This window comes from Athene cunicularia (genome assembly GCF_003259725.1).
Source record: "Athene cunicularia isolate RWA chromosome 3 unlocalized genomic scaffold, athCun1 chr3_part1, whole genome shotgun sequence".
Lineage (NCBI taxonomy): Eukaryota > Metazoa > Chordata > Aves > Strigiformes > Strigidae > Athene > Athene cunicularia.
The window spans coordinates 108337176-108357821 of NW_020799097.1; the positions used below are offsets into that span (position 1 = coordinate 108337176).

Sequence of the window (20646 nt, forward strand, 5' to 3'; positions counted from 1 at the left end):
ACACTCACCAAAGTCCTGAGACTACATATGACTTGAAGTGCTGAGGAATCTGATTATAAAGCGAAGTGGTGCATGGTTAACTAGATAATGCTGATGGCTAGGAATATATTAAGTTTAGACTGGATCCAATGCCTAATTATAAATGTTTTATGTGTTTAAAATACACCTTTCTCATCTCTAGGTCATCAGTAGTGTGGGGATAAGCCTAAAAAAGAAGAAACGTTTCAAAAGCAAACTCTTTCTCTTTCTGATTCCCTGCCAGAACAGGTGCCTATTTCACAACCACCCAGTTGTCCTGGCCGAGAGTTTGCTGGGCAAACACTCAATCCTCAGTGTAAGACCTGGAAAGCATCTCTATTGAGGACAACTCTTCAGAAAACTGGTAGCTTTGGGATAACTTAAATACACGCTTAAACTTCCACATCTACTGAAGCATTAAACTGTTTTTCTGGAGCAGGCTCTTAACTGAATGAAGCTGAGATGCTATTCAGCTATTCCCGTTGGGCAAATAAATTCCTAATCTTGTTATCCTAACTCTTCTCTCCTTACATTAAAAACTGCCCAATGTCTTGCTTTTACTTGCCTGGCTTAAACTGGAAGAGCAGGGAATATGTTTGACTATTTATTAATAAAGAATGATTGTGATTTTCTGAGAGGCCATGTAAACATGCTGCTGTGTGCAAGCTGCATTTTTTGTTTTTTTCTAAGAGCTTGGGACTTTCAGCTGATTTCTGCTGTGGTTCCCAAACTTTGCAGCCGTTCAGCTCATGAATCATGATCTTACTTCCATTTGTTCAATATAATGTCTGCCCAGAGAATTGCTGGGATTGGGATTTACCAAAGAAAAAAGCTTCAGGAGCCAACAGACTGGACAGCCCATTTAATGCAGCAGGAGTGCAACAGATGCTCACATGAAGCAGGGGGATAACTGGAGCAGGCACTGGTTGATTTGTGTGATCATATTCCTCACTGGGGTGTTACTTCACTTGCCTTTATAATGTGATCTAATGTTCTGGGTTTACCTCCTTGCCTCACCTTGCTTCTCCACAAAGCCACCCTTGATAGAGGAAATATATTCTTGGTCTTGTTGACTGTTTGGACTTTGCCATTTTGTAGTCCTGAAGTGCTTCAGTTTTGTAGTTGGGAGTGGAGTGGACAGGACTAAGTGAGGCACTCAGAGGAGCTTCAGACAGGCAGCAAATGAGAAGTGGTCACAAGAGAATAAAGGCAGCTGCTGCTTTACAAAAGGCCAAATAAAATAAAATGGCAAGTGTAGGAGGCCTGACCAACCAGCAAACAAGATAATGCCCAAGGAAGTCAGTATCCCAGTGAATCAATCACATTTCAGCTGTATTTAGCTGTTAGAATTTTGTGACCATAACCTTGTTTTTTTCCAGACTTTACAATGCTCTGACCCCAGGTCAGGGCTGATAAGAAGTCCCAAGGTCTTCCATTTAGCTGTAGAGGGATAAATAGTAGCAAATCCTTTAATTTCTCCATTAAATACTGGTTTAGAGCCTGTGTCATCTAGCATGGCCAGTGCAACAGTTTTGATGTTAGCCTTTTTCACTGTCCCACTGAACTCTGTCAAGCAGAACTGTGATGATATGGAAAGACACACTTAAAAGGGGTAAACCAATTGCATGGGATCATCACACTTCTAACTCAGGGGCTCTTTCTACCATGGAAGACTACTAATAATACAGACTTCTACTTATCCTTTCTTTAGGCAAAAAACCCCCAAACAGTAGCAGCTCTTCTATGAATCAGACAAACAACTGCAGTTATCTCAGGGCATGAAGAGTCTCCATGTAGGCCATTAACTTTCTTAAATATATATTCAGTGTTTTGAAAGTCTTTCAAGAATTCAGAAGAGAAGCTGGAGTCAGTAAAGCTCATGAAATTATGGGTTTTTCCCCTTTCCTTTTGAACATAAAAATTACAAATCGTGGTTTAATGATAGTAAAATTACCACTGTGCAACTTGTAAGGGTGACTAAATTGGCAGCAAAAGACGTGCTGTTCTAGAAAAAGCACATGAACAGCAGGAGGGGGAGGTTCGTATTTGCTACTTCCACTATCTGTATGCAGAGTGGTACTTACAGTATTTCATTAGTTGGTTTCCTCATGGTGCTTTCACACTCTTTGGAGAAGTTGTTAAAAATGGAAAGCAAGGAATTTTGTCTGAAAGAAGGATGAAAAGAAAGTTAGTTTCAGTCTGGATTTCAGCGAAATTCTCATCTCTCTCCAAGTGGTCTTCACAGACATGTAAGGTAAGTCAGAGATGGCCTCATGGCAGTGTGAACGGTCATGCAGACCTCCAAGTGGGGAGGGGAAGGCTGAAAATACTGTGACCGTAGGCAATACCTCATGGGGGCTACAAGAATGGTCTTTTGGCTTGGTTATAGTTTACGATGTATTTTTTTATAGTGAAATAACTTGAGCTGGAATTAAAATGTATCTTTTGCCTTATGCAATATTGTATTGAAGTGGCCCAGATTCTCCACCAGTGTTGAGTGGTAGCAGTTACACTGGCTTTTAGAGAAGTGCTTGTTAACAAATGCTTGGAAGCTGGCCCAATAGTCTCTTTTAAAAACTGTTTGGGATCTGGAGGTGGACTTTACATGCTGGAAGTAAAGCAATTTGAAAAGTACAACTTGAAAGGTGACGTATTTGGCAAAATCTCTGGTTTTGAGGCTTTGAAACTATGGGCCAGGTACTCTACCAGTGTGAATGGAAATGGATCTGTCTGCAACAGTAGAAAGAGACAGCAAAAATACTAAGCTCTTCTGTGTACTTTTAAGAGAACTGGACACCTGGAAGCTTATAGGAAGTTTTATGTATAATGAGAGAAATAAGATACCAATCTAAGCCCCTATGTGATGCTTGTAAATAACAGGATGGCAACTGTTGTTGTTTTTTCTTGTAAATTTTTGAAGATGTGGTATAAACTGCTTCTCCCACCCCCATTCAGGGCAGTGAAAGAAAGTCTAGGGAACTGAATGCTACCTTCCACCTTTCTTACACAGCTCAGTTGTACCCCAGAAATCTCAAGAATATTTGGTCTGAGGACTTTATTTCCGTAATGTCTGTGGTGATGACTGAAGTGAACCTGCTTGCCTGGTCAGATGTATGTAAGACCTTGTCACCATATCTCACTGATTAGAGTGTGGTCTGTAGGTGCTTAGGAATGGGATATGGGACAGGGATAGTAAAAAATGGGTGAGATGACTGTATGTAGAGTACAGAGCAACAGAAGGGGGTAGAAAGAGAGAAAGAGGCTACAGCTGTGTGACCATGAGAATACATACAAACACAAAGACTCTTCCCTGTGTAACCTGGGAAGGTCTTGGGAGATCTCAGTCTCTGTGGTCTTCACTGTCATCAGTAGATGATGAGGAAAACAGCCAGAGATCTGTCTCTCATTCCTTTGTAGTAGCTGGCCATACAGAAGATAACAGCCGGTTGCTCGTAAGGTTTTTGCAGCAGCTGGGGCTGTGCAGATAGGTCATCAGCACTGCTTTGAACCCTGCTGATGCCCCAGTTAGGAGGGCAGTCTAGTTTCCTCATTTGCAGGTTTGGGGTTTTTTTTTCCAGTTTTCTAAGAAACAGTTACTAAATACAAGAAAGTGACTTACTAAAGAACCACTTTTTTTATAGAGTATGATCATGTTGCAAAGTCAAGCACCTGAAAATGAATAAAATTTTTTTTCTGTCCCAGAGTTGCTTCTGCATTTAATACACTCAGAGACTTGATCTGGGACTGTATCAGAGTTCAGTAGCAATGGAAACCCTTGACTGTAGAATCTCTGCTCTATTTCTGCAGAAGCAGGAACCAGTTAGTAAAATAAGGTAGGCAGAGAAAGCATAGCATCACCCCTAATTTTACCCTAAAGAATTGGACTCTACTCCTGCCTTTGCAACGCAGTTCTGATGTGATGGCATGCAAGTCACACATCAGGCTTCTCACAAATGACTGCTCAAGTATGTCTTTTCTGTAACCTTCACTTGAGACAGATGAGAAGTGAGGCATCCTCATAGCTTCAGCTAAACTCATTTAGAGTTGCGTTGGCTGCCTAATGCCAACCGAGGGTTGATTTCTTTGAAACAAAATGCTGAAAAATTAGCTTCAGTTGTCTCACATCGACTGCCCCAAATTAGCAGATGCAAAGCGGTCTCTATGCCACGGTTTCCAATTGTGGGGAGACAATACTGTCTATTGTTATCTGAAATGACTGGAACTAAACTGACTAACCTCTTTCTGTAGGTTTGTGTCAGGTCCTAATTTTGGTGAGTAATTGAAAGCCTGCCTTTTCTACTAGGTCATCATATCACTTGCATTAAATAGGCTACATAGCTAAAGGCTACAGGGGTTCTTTTTTTTTTTGATCATGCTATTGATGGAGATCTATCTTCCATGTGCCAGTAGGCTTTTTAATACCAACAAAAATATAAGCTTTAAGCAAACATAAAATAATGTTCCTGCTGGCAGATCCTTGGCACAGAATGGGATCCATTTCTGTGCTAGAATAAGTGAAGATAATTTTCCTGGCTTTAGCAGAGATCTGTTGTTTTGTGTGAGGCCTTGCTATGTACCACAGCTTCCTTCCAACTGGAGCTGAATAAAGCAGAATTGCCATTTTGGAGCTTCTGAAGTGCTACAATACAATAATGTGCTATTCGGACTTACTTTTCTGTCCTTAGATTTCGAAAAGCACAGCAGTGGCTGGGATACGTTAGAACAGCTTCTAGAAGACTGCTGAATTTATCCAGTGGTGGCAGTCTCTTTAACGAGTAAGATGACGTTGCATTTAAGACTTGAATGGCCTCGAGTCCGTAACTAGGCAGGGACTCCAGTGCTGTTGAAGAAACGTCCCTGTGAAATAAAGAGAGCATTCTTTTTTTCTTTTCATACGTATAAAAATACCACCAAAGCATGATGATAGGTAACAGTGACTCATTTTTTTCATGAAAGTCTAAATCTGCTTCAGCACCTGATGCCCAGCTCACAAAAACAGTCTGTGAAACTACAGAGCAGCAGGGTAAGAGCATCCCCATGGCTCAGGAGCCTCAGTGAGGCAAGGAGATCACTCTGTCCTGGGGAAACTGAAACCCACCACATCAGGGGCTGTGTCCTGAGCTCTCTGTTTGAAAGCCACTGTGCACCAACTGAGGAATGGCTCTTTAGGCCAGAGAAAAGGAGAGAAAGTGAGTGAATGTGACTCTCCAGCCAGCCAACAGGTAGGACACCCTCCTGGTTCTCTGCTTGGCTCTGAAGGGCTGTTCTAGGTGTTTTGATTAAATGGCCATTAATTAAAATACATAAAAGAATCCTTCAATCTTGCCAAGACAAACTTAAGCAATCTGGCTTAAGAGTAACTTCAGAGGGGCTGTTTGTGTGAGGAAAAGTGATTGACATGACTAAGTATTTTCAGAGTCAGTCCATTAAACAGGGGAAAAAAGGCTGCAATTGTGAAAGTGATGTTAGTAATGCCATGTACTGTAAAGCACCAATAAAAGGAACAAAATGGCACATGTGGCACAGAGTGCTATTTACAGAACCATCCATTGTGCTTTATTGCATGGAGTTACAGGCAGCGCAGCCCTCCAGTAAGTACTTGATTAATAAAGCATGAGGATAATAATGTGTTTTATTTAGCACAGGCTTATAGCATGTGATCAAATAGTTCACTTTTATAATCAAATTCTAAAATAATATATTGTAAAAACATAGTCATCCTACCAAAAGACAAGTTAGTTTGCAATACCAGAATATAAGGCACAGGAATAGGATCAGGAGGATCTGACACAAATAAAGCAAGGGCTGAAATATCTAAGAAGCTGAGGTCAATGCCAATGTTAGAACTGGCTGATACGCATTTGTCACGATGCAAACTCAGCTTTCCACCTTGTAACTTCATGGCATCTCATTGACATGTTTCCATTTTACAAGCAGAGGGTGAGAGATCAAGTCCCCTGTCAGGCTCAGAGCCTGTCTGCTGAGATGATGCAGCCCACAGAGCACAACACAGGTCCCATGGAACACCTATAAACCCAGTTAATGGAGCAGTGGATACTTACAGGACATCTGGCCCTGTGGCCCCTCTCAGGGCATCGTTGTGTATCCACCTGAGCTTCTTATTGTCCTTCAGGATTCTGTGGAATCAAACATTAATTCTCTTTAGATCTGTATTTTAAAATAACCCCTTTTTTTGGCAGCTTTTTCCTGTCTATTTCAATCCCTACTCCTGCCACAGTGGTTGTCCTTGCAATATCTGGCCTGGGGAGTGTTTGTATTTCTCATATGACCTTTCTCTCTGCTGATGCCATCACACCACTATCATCTACACTTAATTCTGATCATTTCCAGTTTCATTTGACTTAAACCAGGTACAACCAGTCTGATTCCTTTGCTGCAGTAGCAGCGTACAAAGATGCAAAAGTTTTGCCCAAACCAAGAGACAGATCCCAGAGCGTGATTTAAAAACTATTGATGTTGCCAGACATAGTATGTAAGTTCCTCATTTTGGGGTACAGTTTCAAGCTTTCGACTATTGCTGGTAAGTTTAAGATTTTATTGAATTTTATTAAAAATTATGAGCTTTACTCATAAAAACTGCAGCGTGCTAAGGGATGGTGTTTCAGGAAAAGCCGTAATTGCTGCAGGATTATCAACTGAGTCACAATGACACTGAAATGTGGTTTTCTAATGGGTAACAGGAAATTCAAGATGCAGCTGGTTAAGTTGAAGGAAGAGCCTTTGACTGTATTCAAACTACTGCTTACTGTTTAAAAAAACAAACTGAGGAGGTAAAACATACTCACAATTGATTCAGCTTTGTCCCATTGAAGGCATGGCTATGGATATCTTCAAATCCATTTTTGTACAATTTACTGGGGATTAAAAAAAACATGTAAGGGAAAAAGATTTTGAGAAGATGAGATTATGCTATGTACTACAGGTTTCAAATCTCAATGATTAGAAGGTCTGCTTATAAAGAACAAGGGTAACTACTGCATGATTTATGTTAACTCTAAAGATAAAATTGCAGCTTAAATTCCCTAAGAACCTTCCTGTTTTGCTGTTGAAGAGAGCTTCTGCTTATGTATAGATCCTCCACCCTCTCCAAGGAGCTCACCTGTGCCCACCTTGGGCTGAGATCCAGAAACAAGACATTAGTCCAGGTAAGCTCCTGGCACACAGACAGCAACCTGGAGGCAGAAGACCTGGATTCTGTGGTGTCGGCATGTGAAAATGGAAGACTGCAAAGGCTAGAGAAGTGTCAGATGGAAAGCAGCTCTAAAGCCTGGAGAGTGCTGCTGGATTGCAGATCCTTTGTGGACAGAGAAACCTTCCAGCAGCCCAAGAGACAGCTTCGCAGAGAGGCAGGGGTGAGTCATGCAGCATCCAGTGATCAGTGAGCTATCAGCTCCTCCAGAGTACTGCTGCCAGGCTTGATTTGTGCTGTGGAAACCTTGCTGTCCCCTGCGCTGCACAGGGACATTTAACACCATCCTGGGGCCAGATACCTAAACACTGGGCTCTGCTGCATCTGAAGTCCAGCTCTTTTCTTTCATTAGGACATCTAACCTATGGGTCTGATTTCACTGAGACAAAAATATTTGTGATATCAAGTTCACATTTCCAATATAATAATTTGTATACAGTATTTTTTTCTTTAATATTAACCCCCAATATAAAATTTGGCTCAGTTTATAAATTAAACAGAATTTCTGTTGTTGCTTTTTCACTTGTTTTTAGAAGAGTAGAAACTGGGGCTATAGACCCTGCTCCTAAGAAAAGCTGAAGTGTGGGGAGCACGTGGCTACCTTTGATAAGAGAAGGGGTCTATCTCAGCACAATGCTGAAATTAGTAATTTTCTTATAAAACACAATATGTAGGATCGATCTCCCCATCCCTATGAAAGACTGTTAGAAAGACTAAATTAGCTATTTGTAGTGTAAAGTATTACTGCAGGCTGACTTTACACCTTCATGGATTACTTCTGTTTCACCAGACCATGCTGTAACAACAGGAATTACTTCAGCTAATTACAGTTAACTGCATGGGGTGGAGTTAACGCGTAGCTCTATAATTAGGAAGCTGCCGATAAGATAATTCGTTTCTTCTTGTGGTGAGCTCCCTATCACAACAGGATGGGAGAAAAATGATCATTGGCTGTTTCCTGACTGAGTTAGACTCCCTCCCATTTAATACATTTTAGAGTTACCGTAAAAATTTTAAGTACCTTTCTCCATCTCTTGTACGTTCATTTTCTTGCACCATTAACAGAATCATAATTTTGCTGAAGTTATTTTGAGAACTTGTTGGTAGGAAAGAGGCTCATAAGATAAAATGATGCCCTAATCTAAGCAATTGCTCCTCTTTAACATTGTGTAGGAGTAGTCTTCAGTCACATTTATTCTCAGTTCCTCTAACCGTTTCAGAAGGTATTGGTCAATACATAAAATCTGTGTTGAAATTACTGTCATGCCAGCACATCGGCCTGATGAAGGGCCCAATCCAGTCAACTGCAGTTCTTGTTCATGTGCACAGCCCATTTGCGGGTGCAAATATTCATGCAGTTTTGTGCGGGGGTTTTGGTACATGCTTGTCTCAAGGCAAGGCTCCCCATTTGGATGTGTACTGCCTTTCAGAAATCAGTCTGGTCTGTAAAGTTTGGCTTTACTGGCCTCCAGTCTGTGGCTACAACACAAAAGTAGGTGGCCTGTTGCTGCCCTCTGTTGCTCAGCTGGGCCTCCCTCTGGAGACCTGAACGTTGGCCACATTCTGCAGAAAGACTCAGTCTGTGATGTGTTTGTGAGGACAAATATGCTGTGAAATCCATATGTAGTTCTTGCTGTGCTGGCAGATGACACCTCACCTTGGCTTTCTGCTGCTTTTTGCATTCCTCAGGTGGGGCATCTCGGTTAGCATCAGACCCACCCATCTCACAGGTGGCTGCAGCAATGAATACAACTTGCTAAAAGGAAAGTGTCGGGTGTGGGGACTTAATGGGAATCAGTGTAAGCTGAGACAAAAGCAATCAGGGTAAGAACAAGCATTAGTACTTTGTACCAGTTTCTTCTCTCCCTTTGTCCTCTGCAGAGGGACCCTGTGCAGCTGAAGCTCAGCAGTGTTAGATCAGTAGTATCAGCCTGATCAGTCCCTGAAAGCACTATTTTAAGAAACCACATCCCTGAGCAAAGAAAAGAGACTTTGGCTTTCAGCACAGCTTTTGGAATTTATGTCCTGTTGATGGTATTTTTAAAAACAACACTGCATGGAAGATAAGGATTTGGATTTCTCCTATTTTCTTTACTAAGTGAAGTTAGCTTTTGGATAAAAACCTGTTTTTTAGCTTGAAGAACACCCCTCTGTTTCCTAAGCAGTTCAAATTTAACTCACAATACCGACATGTATTGTATGGGGCTTAATTTCAAGATTTTTATAAAGTCAACCTGCTTTCCTCAAGCAAAGTGTTATCCTCACAGAAGCAACTGGAGCTAGGATTATTTTACTCACAGTGTCAGTGATTCATTGTTCATCCCCTGGAAAGCATTTTGTGGTATAGTTGTCATATGCAGGTTATCACAGAGCTCCCTTTGGGAGGTAAAAAAAGAAGGTATTTTTGTCAGTAATCCACGAACAAGATGGAAAAGACTCACATCTGGGTTAGGTTGGGTCTCTACTTACAAAATAAAATGAGCTTCTAATGAGAAGATCTGTGTCAGGTCTGGAAACTGTCTTATTCCAGTGTTACAAATGCTCCTAGAGAAAAGCATAATTCCTATTTACGGGAGAAAAGATTACCAGAGTGGATGCAACAAGAACCCAACTTGGTAGATACGAGTTTAACAATGCATTAAAAGGTGAATGACAAATACAGTAACTGTGTTTGTAAGGCCTGTAAAAATTAAGTTTTGTAGCATCCTCAAGCAGTGTCCTAGAGAAGCAGCATATGTTCTCTCTGCATTAAGCACAAGGAAGAGATTTTAGTTACCCCTTTTGCATAGTACCTTGTCAATCTGAAAGCTTTATTCTACAAATAAGCACTTAGCAGAACTAATTTACAGACTTTACTACTGTTTTGTCCATTACTGCTCTGCCCTGGATTACTTTATCTTCTTGCCTACTGAAAGACCTCACTATTGGTTAACTGCACATTACATCTATTGTAAATGATGTATGTACTTCTAGTGTATGGTAATGCATGAAAAACTTTTTTCTTTATATGCCTAGCTGTAATTTGTCTACTCCTTTAGAGGGAAAATAAAGCAAACAGAAAAGAAAGAGAACTCTTTCTTACAAGTATTTTAGCCTTGGAAGGTTTCTGAATGCTCCATCCTCAATGTGCAACAGATTTTTTGTGTTCAGGATTAATCTGTAATGAGGGAAAAAATACTTCAGCATTGTAATTGTAATACATTTGGGAAGGTCCTGAATTTTGCTCATGATGGGCTTTGCCAGAAAACAGTCAAGTGCAGAATATGGCAGAATGGTCTCCTGCTGTGAACAAATGTTATACAACTATACCGCGATTGCCTTTCAAAGCACTATTGGTAATAAAAATGGCATGTAATTGTTAGGACGATGACAAAAATATTTAACAGCTCCTGAATTGTCATGGTTCACTGAGCTGAGATGATCTCATCTGGATATCCTGGTCACTGGTGGGAGTCAGCATTTTGCCGTTGTCTGCCAGTTTTTTTGGGATATGTGTTCTGGGCTCATGGCCTGCCTAATGCAGTGAGCTACTGCTTTACATCAGAGGCTTGGAGTCAGGAGCTGCTACCATCCCGATGACTGTGCCTCCCAACAGATGAGCTCGACAGTGGGGCTGAGCACGGAGCCTGAGCTCCATGCATGTGTGTGTGTGCCTGGTCCTCACTCTGCAATCAGATTCCTTTGCATCATCCCTTGTTTCCAGTACATTATGGATGCTCTGCCTAGCCAGGGGAAAGGCAGCTCCTCAGACGGTTTGACCTCTTAAGAGCACCACAGACTTCCTTAGAGCAGTGGCTAGTAGCACCAGATGCCTGCTTACATCTGCAGAAACTGGGGGTTGGAGATGTGTGTGAAAAATACAGTTTGCTAGTGGTTGCTCAAAAAATGGGCAGACCCATGCAGAGCACTTTCTACAGCTATGCTGTCTGGTAAATCTGTATGTTTGCATAAAAGCCCAATAGCCATATCCCAGCTCCTTCCCTATGCATGATTTACAAAATTTAAAGATATTCACATATGAAATTGCAACAAGAGTTCAAATTCAAGAATGCCATTGAACCCACCTATCCTGATCATCCATTAAAAGTGACCTTAAGTGCAGCCTGGGACATCAAGCCCTTGCAATGTGAAGCATGTAGAGCATTCAAGATTCAAACAGGTTTTCTTGCTAGTCTGCTTTGGCACTTTGATGGTCTTGCTTAGCTTTTTGTTTTAGAAGACAGGCAAATGACAAGCTATTCATAAACTCTAGGTGAATGCATGGGGTCAAAATCTTTTATTTCTTCCCTAAACCCACCATTGATTCTAGTGGAAGTTGGACCCAATCACAGGTGCACAAATCTGTATCTCTTGCTCATGTGAGTATCAGGCCTCAATGGAGTTCACATATTAAAAAAAAAAAAAAAAAAAAAAAATCCTCACTTAGTTGCACCGTTTTTAAGCCCCTCGCTGATCATGCTATGTGAAAAAGGCAGTAATGAGATATTGAATCAGATTTATAGTTTCAAATATCACTAAATATTTCAGCGTGTTCTCCTAGTCGTTGCTTTTAACTCGCTCTCTCTCTCAGATGCCTGTGTTATGCAGGTCAAGTTTAAAATCAGTACATGTTCTGTTTGAGCAATATGTTAGTGTTCATAAGAAGCTATGCATACTAAGCAGTTGTATTTAAACACTGTAGGGCTTTGAAAACCACATCTTCAAAAAGGAAGGTTTTTCTCATCTGTTGTCATCTCGAATTATTTCCCTGATCAGAAAGCTTGACAGTGCCGGCAGTAGTATTCACAGAGCTCTGCTCCTGCCATTGAGCTCACTGAAAGCAGTGGGACTTTCTATGCATGGATGTCTTTAAATGATTTAGATCTCCAAGGCTAGACCTTACAGAACGCTCACTATTTTTTATGAAACTTTGGAAAGGAATGTTTCTCATCAAAGATCTAATCCAAAGCCAGCCAAAGTAACAGAAAGATTTGGTCCAAGAATACTTCTCTGCAGACTGTTTACTCCTTGATGATTCTAAATCATGACATGGATACCTTTTTTAACTGATGCTTACATTTCAGACAAAGTGGGAAGGCTGTCAAATGCACTCGCTTCTATTCTCTCCAGGGAGTCGCTCTGAGAGATTTCACTATAATGAAAAAGGCAGACACAAAGCAATACTTTAATGGAAAAGATACCAGAAATTAGCTTTCCACACTCTGTATTTCCTTCTTTTATGCACAGTTGTTCAGCTCCCCTACCAATTTTTGTTTGGCAGCAGTGTCCATGCTTCACCTCGGTCATCTTGACAGCCTGTGCCAGTAGGCTTTGCGAGGGACCAGCCTTTTGCTGTCTTGGCAAAAGGGAATGGCAGTCCTTTGGAGTACGTATCCCCGTAGCAGCCAATCTCTGTTTTCTCAGTGAATTGTGGGTAAGGTAGCCACTAAGGGCCAGAACTAATGTAAACAGAGTGAACCCAAGCCTGTCAGTCTTTTGCTCCTGTCATTGGTCCTGCTTCATGAATTTATTTCCATGGGCAAGGATGTAGATAATGTTCACAGCGCTTCATACACTATTATTAAGTCAGGATGATGGTCATCTAATCCACAGATGTAGAAATCCACAGATATATTCAGTGCACTTTATTAATAATTCTTGGATTTAAATGCCACTTTCATTACACGAATGCAAACTGAAACAACGTGGCTCTTTTTCATCATTACACCGACCTATATGACTTTTTGTAGGCACTTTGGATTTTGATGTACAGATGTTCCTATTCTACATATGTACATAAGAATAACCAATGCTGAACACAGAGAAAACGAAAATTCACTTATTTGATGTTTGTTAAATGTGTGCTAGATTAAGGTTTATGGGGCTACGCAAAATTGACTCCTGAAAGCAAATATTATATACTGATGGGTATTACAGGGGGAAAGGTCTTCAAAACAATGTTTTTCTCGACAGAATTGACTAGAAGGGCACAGAAACTAAACCTCAGATTATACACTGTCAAGAAAAAATATCTTCTAAACAACTGGAATACATCTACAAAATCAGAGTCAGTATTGTCACAGTTGTGACAGTTATCTTGCTTCAGTTGTAATTACAAGAGAACTATTCCTTTTGGAGCTGATATAAAAACCCTTAGACCATAATGAATTGTTTTTTTCATTTGTAGTGGCAAAGGGGGATGCAGACTAGAAATCATATATTAAACATGTAGGTATTTCTTACAGAAATATTAATGATTTTTTCCATAACCAGAATTCAGTGAAATTTGTTATTTTTAGTATTGCACTAGTTACTCATAAATGAAAGATGGATATAGAACAAGTGGCCTGCTAGGAGCCTGTTCCTTGGAGACTCACAGGCTGGGAGGGATCAGTGCCTGCTGGCAGAACTTGAAGACTTTCCAATCTGGGGCCTGAAACATGGTCCTTCCATGGGATCCCTCCTGCCTGCCACCGGCTTGCTACTTATATGTTGGAATAACTTATGGCAGTGAGAATAATTTATCATCTGATTTACAGACGGTGATGAATTGCCAAATAGATGATTTAGAGATTTATAATTTAAAAATATGCATTTTTCAAAGTCACACTAAATCTCAATAAAATTATGAAGGGTTCTATAGATTTACTTGAGACAAATGCATTGATTTCTACACTGTTAATTTGGAGAGATACATTAAAAGGACACAAAGAAATCAATTAAATTCTCTTTATGGAATGGGAAATGTCAATGAACAAAACATTCTCTGTGAAGAATAGGATATGCATACGATTTGGGAAAGTTTAGCCTCAAGTCATAGAGGCAGGAGAAACTTTGTAGATTTTAGTTGGTCTCATATGAAAATGGTAAGTTCTCATTAATCATTCAGATGCAAATGAATGCAAAAATACAGTGCCACTGGATTGTACTATAATACTGCATTGCAGTGGAATACATGCAGCAGAGTTGAGTTTATTTTACACCTGCTAGAGCTACAGGAACTCCTAAATTTATAATTTGGCCAAAATTGTTTAACCAGTGAGCACTAAAAGCTAAACTAGTCCAGCTGAGTCTATTCAGGCATCTGCATTACCCTCATCCTTCAAGTCTTTGCCTTCAAGAATGCACCACATAAGGGTTTCCTGCTTTCTCTGTTTCCTTGAAAACAGATTATATAACATCTAATATATATTTTAATATCTGATGCACTGTGTGCTTTTTATAGGGGAAGAAAAGTAGAAAAAGTGCACCTTGAAAAGAAAGTGGCATCATTTGTGCTGCTGCTTAGGTTCTGGGGGAGGTCATTCCCCTGTTCTGCATTGCACTGGGGTGCCATCAACTTTGTCCTTTAGAGACCACTCAATGCAGATTAAAAAAACCCCAACACATAAACAAAGGATACTCAAGCCTGCCATCTTTCAGGTGGATAACAGCAGAAATAAGGGCAGGAGTAGTCAGACAAGCCTTATGGTCTCAGCCCCTGATGTAAACAAGGTACAAAGCCAAGGGAGGGGAAGGAACACAGACCCAATGTGCAAAATTACAGCGCTTGCAAACTGAAAGACCCAACAAAGGGTTCAGTCCTACTGATCCCCAGCCAAGCTTATCTCACAGTGCAAAACACCAAAGAAATGCCTTATTTGGATATTATATAAATGTATAATCACAGAATGCCATAGATATCATAGCAGTGGTAGTGTCTGATGATAGATTTCTATCTCCTCTGCCAATCAAAAGCTCCTATCATCGGCTATTAAACTGTATCCAGTTCTCTCCAACATGATTAGTATTTCGTTATCTGATCTAACTGTTAAACAACTGTTAAAAATCACACCTTTTCAAAGAATCTTTTATATCCTGCTTATAAGCAAAGAAATGCTTTGTTTATCCCTCCCCGGTGTTTTTTTTCCACCAGTAGTATGTTTTAGCAATAATTGTAAACTATTGTAAAAAGATGTTTGGCATAGAGGTTTATGGTAGAATTCCTAGCAAGAAATTAAGGGAAAGCCTATCGAAAATATTGTCAACTTACATGATGAAGGCATCTCTAAGTCCTTCAAACGCATGTGATGGGATTACTTTTACAGGGAGATGAGTAAATGATCTGAAAAAAGAAGAGAGGGAGGAAAGGATTGTCAGGCATGAGGTTTTCTTGTTTACAGATTTCACCATTACAGTAGGGAGAAAAGACAATAAACCATAAGGCCACTTTATTTTGCCTGCAGTTCACTGTACCTTTGGGGCCTGATCCACTTACCAATGATCTCAGCTAAACAGAAGTCAAAGGATACTGGGTCAGTTCCTCAATAGTATAAATTTGAGACTAATCGCCATCAAATCAATAATAATCATAACCTTAATAATCATTAAGCAAAATTAATAGCCCGATGGAAGTAGGCTGCTACATTCACAGTCAAAGGAAGCTAAAGGCTATGTAAAGTTAGTTCTTCAGAAAAAGTGGCTTTCATGTAAAGCTTTCTCTATAGAACAGTATCTATGCATTTGCTGGACCCCGTTCTCCTCCCAGCAGCATCCCTGTTACGTTGTAGCGTGGCACTTTGAATTCACTGGCAATGCTCTGGCTGTGTGCAAGTGTAGAAGAAATCCAAATTGGGCCTGATATGGTGGATTTAATTTTTTTTTTTTTTTTAATAAATTGCATCAGTGTGGTTAGTTAATTAAAAGCAAGGGCATATTTTCCTTTTTAATTTTTTAGTTACTCTGACTGACAACTTAATAATGATGTGGGAGATGGATCTGTATTTTACCATTCTACTCCGCATCTGAATCACAGTACTTTTACCAGTCAATTTATCTAGCCATGACCACACTCTCCCTGATAATGGCCACAGGAAAATATTTAACGTATTTCAAGATGTCTCTGTGCAAACAGGTAATTGCTCTAGTTTGCTTTATAATTACAAATATCTTTCTCATCCTTAAACCCCACTCTAAAGGTATTTTGACTGAAATGTTTCAGTGCTATTCATGTAACCTGCTTTTTGTTCTTTATTGTCATAATCCTTTATATGAAGACAAAAATGTTTATCAACTTTTAGATATATGTATATATATGTATTTCATATATATATACATACATCATGCCTACACAATATAACGTCAGGCTGTCACACGTATGTATGTCTTGGGGTTACAAATCTAGATGTACTAAGGAGCCTGGGGATCAATTCCTAGCTACGTTTCAAATATTCTGTATGATTTGGGGCAAATAATTTAGTTTCCTTGCACCTTGACTCCCTGTCAGTAAACTGGGAATAATAATGCCTCACACTTAATAGGGATGTTGTCAGGATTGTGATTGGGTCATACCTGTCTCTAGAAGGATGCTGGCATGTTGTGTTGTGTGTGGGGTTTGGTTAAATCAGAAATGAAGCCAAATCATGAGTCTTGAAAAATGTATTTTGCCTCTGAGGGAACAGACAGGTAGATATAACCTGCAGTAGGGCTTGATACTCTGAGCCAATAGGAAAAGAACTTCAGGAAGAAGTGAAAAGTAGAAGCTGAGAAATTCTTGCTCTGTAACCCTGGCAGCAGGAACCTCTCATAACGGCATCATCAACTGGGACTGCTTGGAAAACAAAACATACCTTTTGTGAAACTGTCTGAAAAAAAAATAAATCATCATTTACTAAAGGAATAGAAATGTGACTGAAAAGTGCAAAAAATAAAACCAGGTCTTGGCTTTTAATTACATCAAAATCTTCAGCCCAAAAGCCTCCTACCTCCCTGTGACATATCAGTGAGCAACGTGGTGGTTGTAAATTCCCACGGTTCGTGGCTCAGAGTGACCTGCTCCCCCAGACTGCCTGTCCCCCCTCCCTGCAGAAAGCCTTTGGCGACAGTGCTCTGAGCTTAGCCACCTCAGCTATGTGATTAGGTTTAAGTGGGACTGTAGTTAAACTGCATGATGGCACTTAATCCATTCTTGTGTTTCAACTTCATTGGGTTTTGTTTTTTAATTCTCGTGAATTCACCTTGATAGCTGGAACTATGAACTCATCTGCATTGACATTACCTCGTTCCATTAAGCATCTCACAAAACAGCAAGAACAAAGGAAAAAGGCAATTCATAATCAGCCTTCTCTCTTAAACCTTAAAATACTGGTGTAGCACGCATAGACACTTCCACATTGGTAAAGACATCTTAAATTCACCAAAAATGTGAATGTTCACATCCCTGTTCTTGTCCACTTTACCTTTGTGGTTTGTATCTCAAAACCTGCCTGTGTTAAACATGATCATTTAGATGTTTCTTTCTATACTTACAACACTTTGAAGAAGATCCTTTAGCTTGCTAAGCACAATCCAGCCTGTGTATATGTATAAGGATTCAGGTTAATAGAGTTTTGAACTGCTTGTAGCAGGCTTCATTCTTTCCAAAGTCTCGAGTAAAGCAAGGCCTTATCTCATGTGCTGAAGTCTCTGCTATTGAACATGACTGATGTTTTTGATAGCACACAATGAAATTCAAGCAGGTACTGGCAGGAATTAAATATTGATTTCTTTCTGATAGCACTCAGATGTGACCAGTTATTCATCTCTCAGAGCTGAGGAAGCTTTTGTCAAAAAAAAGAAAGAACAAACTAGGTTTTACAAAAGCTTTTATATATCTAGTTGTCTGTTCTACTAACTGGACTTCTATAGCTCATGAAAGAAAAGATGCACCAATCTTTAATACAAGTTACCAACACTGGTTAGAAAGAGTGTTGTTAGTTAAAGGATGAGCTTTTGTGCTTTCAAGAAAAACTGCCATGTTTCATATTTAATGCATCACAACGTGTACGCTTGCACTCACTCCTGCCATTCAGCAGCTGACAATACTGCAGCTCCAGACAACTGTGAGAATTTCCATCCTTGGAGAAAGAATGGACAGGAAGGAGTGGGGAGCCAGCCAGCCTTCTTGGCATTCTCCAGCCCTTAGCATTTCTATAAATCAAGCTTGGTTTTCAAAGAACATCATTCTACACAGTAAGGTTTGGAATGGCCAGGCTAAATACGTGTAAGACTATCCAAGAACATCGTGAGAGATGGGAACAGCATCTACACTGACCAAATCCTGTCCTTCCCTAGTAGCTAAAGTACTGTCTTCCTCTCTTCAGCTAGCATTTGTTCCCTGTATTTTTGTTCTGAAATAATAATTTTAGAGTGCATTTTTCATAGAGATGGCTATCTTCCTCATACTAGAAATACCAGGGCCAGTAGGGACCACAAGAACAAACCACCTTCTGCTTCCCCTGCTGTGCATTTATTAGGTGAAGCAGTAAGAGCTTCTCAGAAAACGTTCACAGCGCAGTCTATCCCAAGGATACAGTGACATAAAACCACTATCATCCTTTTTTCGCTTCTGGGATATAGCAGAGGCAACTTGACTCAAACAATTTTTATCTGCTAAAAGATAAGATTTGCTCCTGCGCTATCACATAGTATCGAGCTCCAAGAGAAGCTTTGGAGAGGCATAGATGCCTGAAGACCTCAGGACCACTTTCAGCCCTGTTGATGAGGAATCAAAAGCCCAAGGCCACACACACTGCTGGAGAAAATATCTCTATTACAGAATTTGCCTTTTCCAAAAAGTGACTAGCTTAACTGATAATAAATAAGTAAAAAAAGAACTCAAGCCCTATAGCAATTGGTAGGAATGTGTTACTGCAGCTGGGTTGGCTGTTACATTTTAGTCTATTTTATAGGACTACTCATATTTCTAATGCCTCAAAGGTGAATGCCTAAGGTGGACTCTTGCTGGGAGCAGCAAACATTTAATTCTGTGGTGTCCTTGGACGTAACTCAGACGGATTGGGAAGGAATATTGATTGAAACTAAGACTGAAACCCCACTATTTTCCTAGGATTTTTATCAGCTTCTGGGGGCAATGGAAAGTGTTGGCATTGATTTTTAAAGCCCTGTATATTATGTTCCTGAAAGGTGAACTATGATGCTGGATGTATCAGGGCTGCTTTCTGGTAGGTGATAATGGGTGATCCATTATCTCCTATGAAAGACACTTTGGCCCTGAAACTGAATTCTTTTGTCCGGTCAAAAGAGCCAAATACACCTTTTGTGAAGATGTGGTAGAACTGTCTACTTGTTCAGGCTTTTGCCACAAAGTTTTGGATTTGGTGCCTGGTAATTTGGTGCCTCATCATGCACCATTCACCTGCTGCAGAAGCCCTGCATACAGGACCACATGCTCAGGCACAGCAAAGTGAATCTCACTATGAAATGAGGTTTTTGAAGGGGCAGAAAGGTATTAGGTGTCCAGTGCCCATAACTGTACAGCTGGAGTTGGGTGCCTGTTCATTTAGACTTTGTAAAAACTCCAGAAGTACATACGAGACTTCAAAAGAAACAAGAGCTGTTTTGTTTCAAAACATAACGGTGTATTAAAACTCCATTTTTCTGCTGAGACTAAGATGACACATAGCGGCTATAGCCAAAATGGCATACAAATATGTCTGGATAATGGAGTTTCTATAGTGTTTGTGTAATGTCCAAATTAAAAACAGGAGCCTGAGAAAAATATGGTCAATTCAGGACTGTATAAAACACATCATTCTTCAATCTGTTGCAGATCTAATAATTTTGAAAACTCTTCCAGCAGTAACGTGACATGGCAAGAATAACTCAGGTAAAGAAAAACGGCTGAAATTTCCCTGCAGGCTATGTACTTGGTATATAACAAATTATCAAAAGTACATTTGGAAGCACAGATCATTACAGCATCAAGGCTTGAATGCCTCGGGTATAGCTGGAGTTACATGTTGGTGTTTGTTTTCTTGACTGACCAAACTAGTTAGAAAGGCTTCTCTGAGGTCTGGCTCCTGTGTTATAGTGGCCCCAATGGAAGGACGTGGGCACCCCAGGAACTGTGCTGGAGTAACCTGGAGCAGCATTTTTTTCCCAAATTATTAGTGCACTTTCAAGCACTATACTGCAGTTTGCCTGGTGCACACAGGTACCGATGTGACTATGAGGAGACAAAAGCAACTTTCTCTTGCTTTGTCTCTCACACAGAGATGTGCAGGGGGTGAAGAGAGTGAAAAAGATTGGTAAAGTATGGAAAGAGAGTCAGTATTAACAAAGCTGGAAAAGCTGTATGAGAGAGAGAGAGGGGAAAGAGTAAGAGAGAGGGGAAGACAACAGCTAAGTGGATAAGAGACACTAGTACAAAAAATCAAAGGAAGATGTGAAAGAAAAGAAAGAAGTTGAATAAGAACTAAAAAAAAAGAGGAAGAATACATGTGCATCTACAGGGCTAGAGACTATGTTCATTGGTACAGCTTTTTAATAGTATGATGAATGTAAGCTTTCTATTAAAAACCCCCAAAATAGAAAGAAATGGAAATTTAATATATATAGTTCCAGGCTCAATATAAATCAGGTTGGATGTAGCCTGGAAGTAGAAGGAGCTGGACACGTCT

At 40.1% G+C, this 20646-nt stretch overlaps 1 protein-coding gene across 1 annotated transcript; it reads right to left on the minus strand.

The window, feature by feature from the left end:
- Positions 1–1916: 1916 nt before the first annotated feature.
- Positions 1917–15379, minus strand: LOC113477808 (lutropin-choriogonadotropic hormone receptor-like). The gene is made up of 9 exons (XM_026844443.1): positions 15240–15379; positions 12285–12359; positions 10311–10385; positions 9698–9772; positions 9527–9604; positions 6825–6893; positions 6081–6155; positions 4690–4875; positions 1917–2183 (listed from the first exon to the last, which is right to left on the minus strand). Exons 1-9 carry the CDS (start codon positions 15377–15379, stop codon positions 2099–2101), a joined length of 858 nt encoding a protein of 285 aa, XP_026700244.1. The 3' UTR covers positions 1917–2098.
- Between the last annotated feature and the right edge of the window lie 5267 nt (positions 15380–20646).

Bases quoted from the DNA above. Each gene is read 5' to 3' on its own strand.
- LOC113477808 (XM_026844443.1), bottom strand. From the start codon at position 15,379: ATGGTGAAATCTGTAAACAAGAAAACCTCATGCCTGACAATCCTTTCC. The intron at 10,386-12,284 runs GTAAGCATCAGT...CCCTCATTACAG, and splicing joins CTTCCCACTTTGTCTGAAAT to ATTAATCCTGAACACAAAAA. The intron at 2,184-4,689 runs GTAAGTCCGAAT...TCCTTCTTTCAG, and splicing joins CGAAATCTAAGGACAGAAAA to ACAAAATTCCTTGCTTTCCA.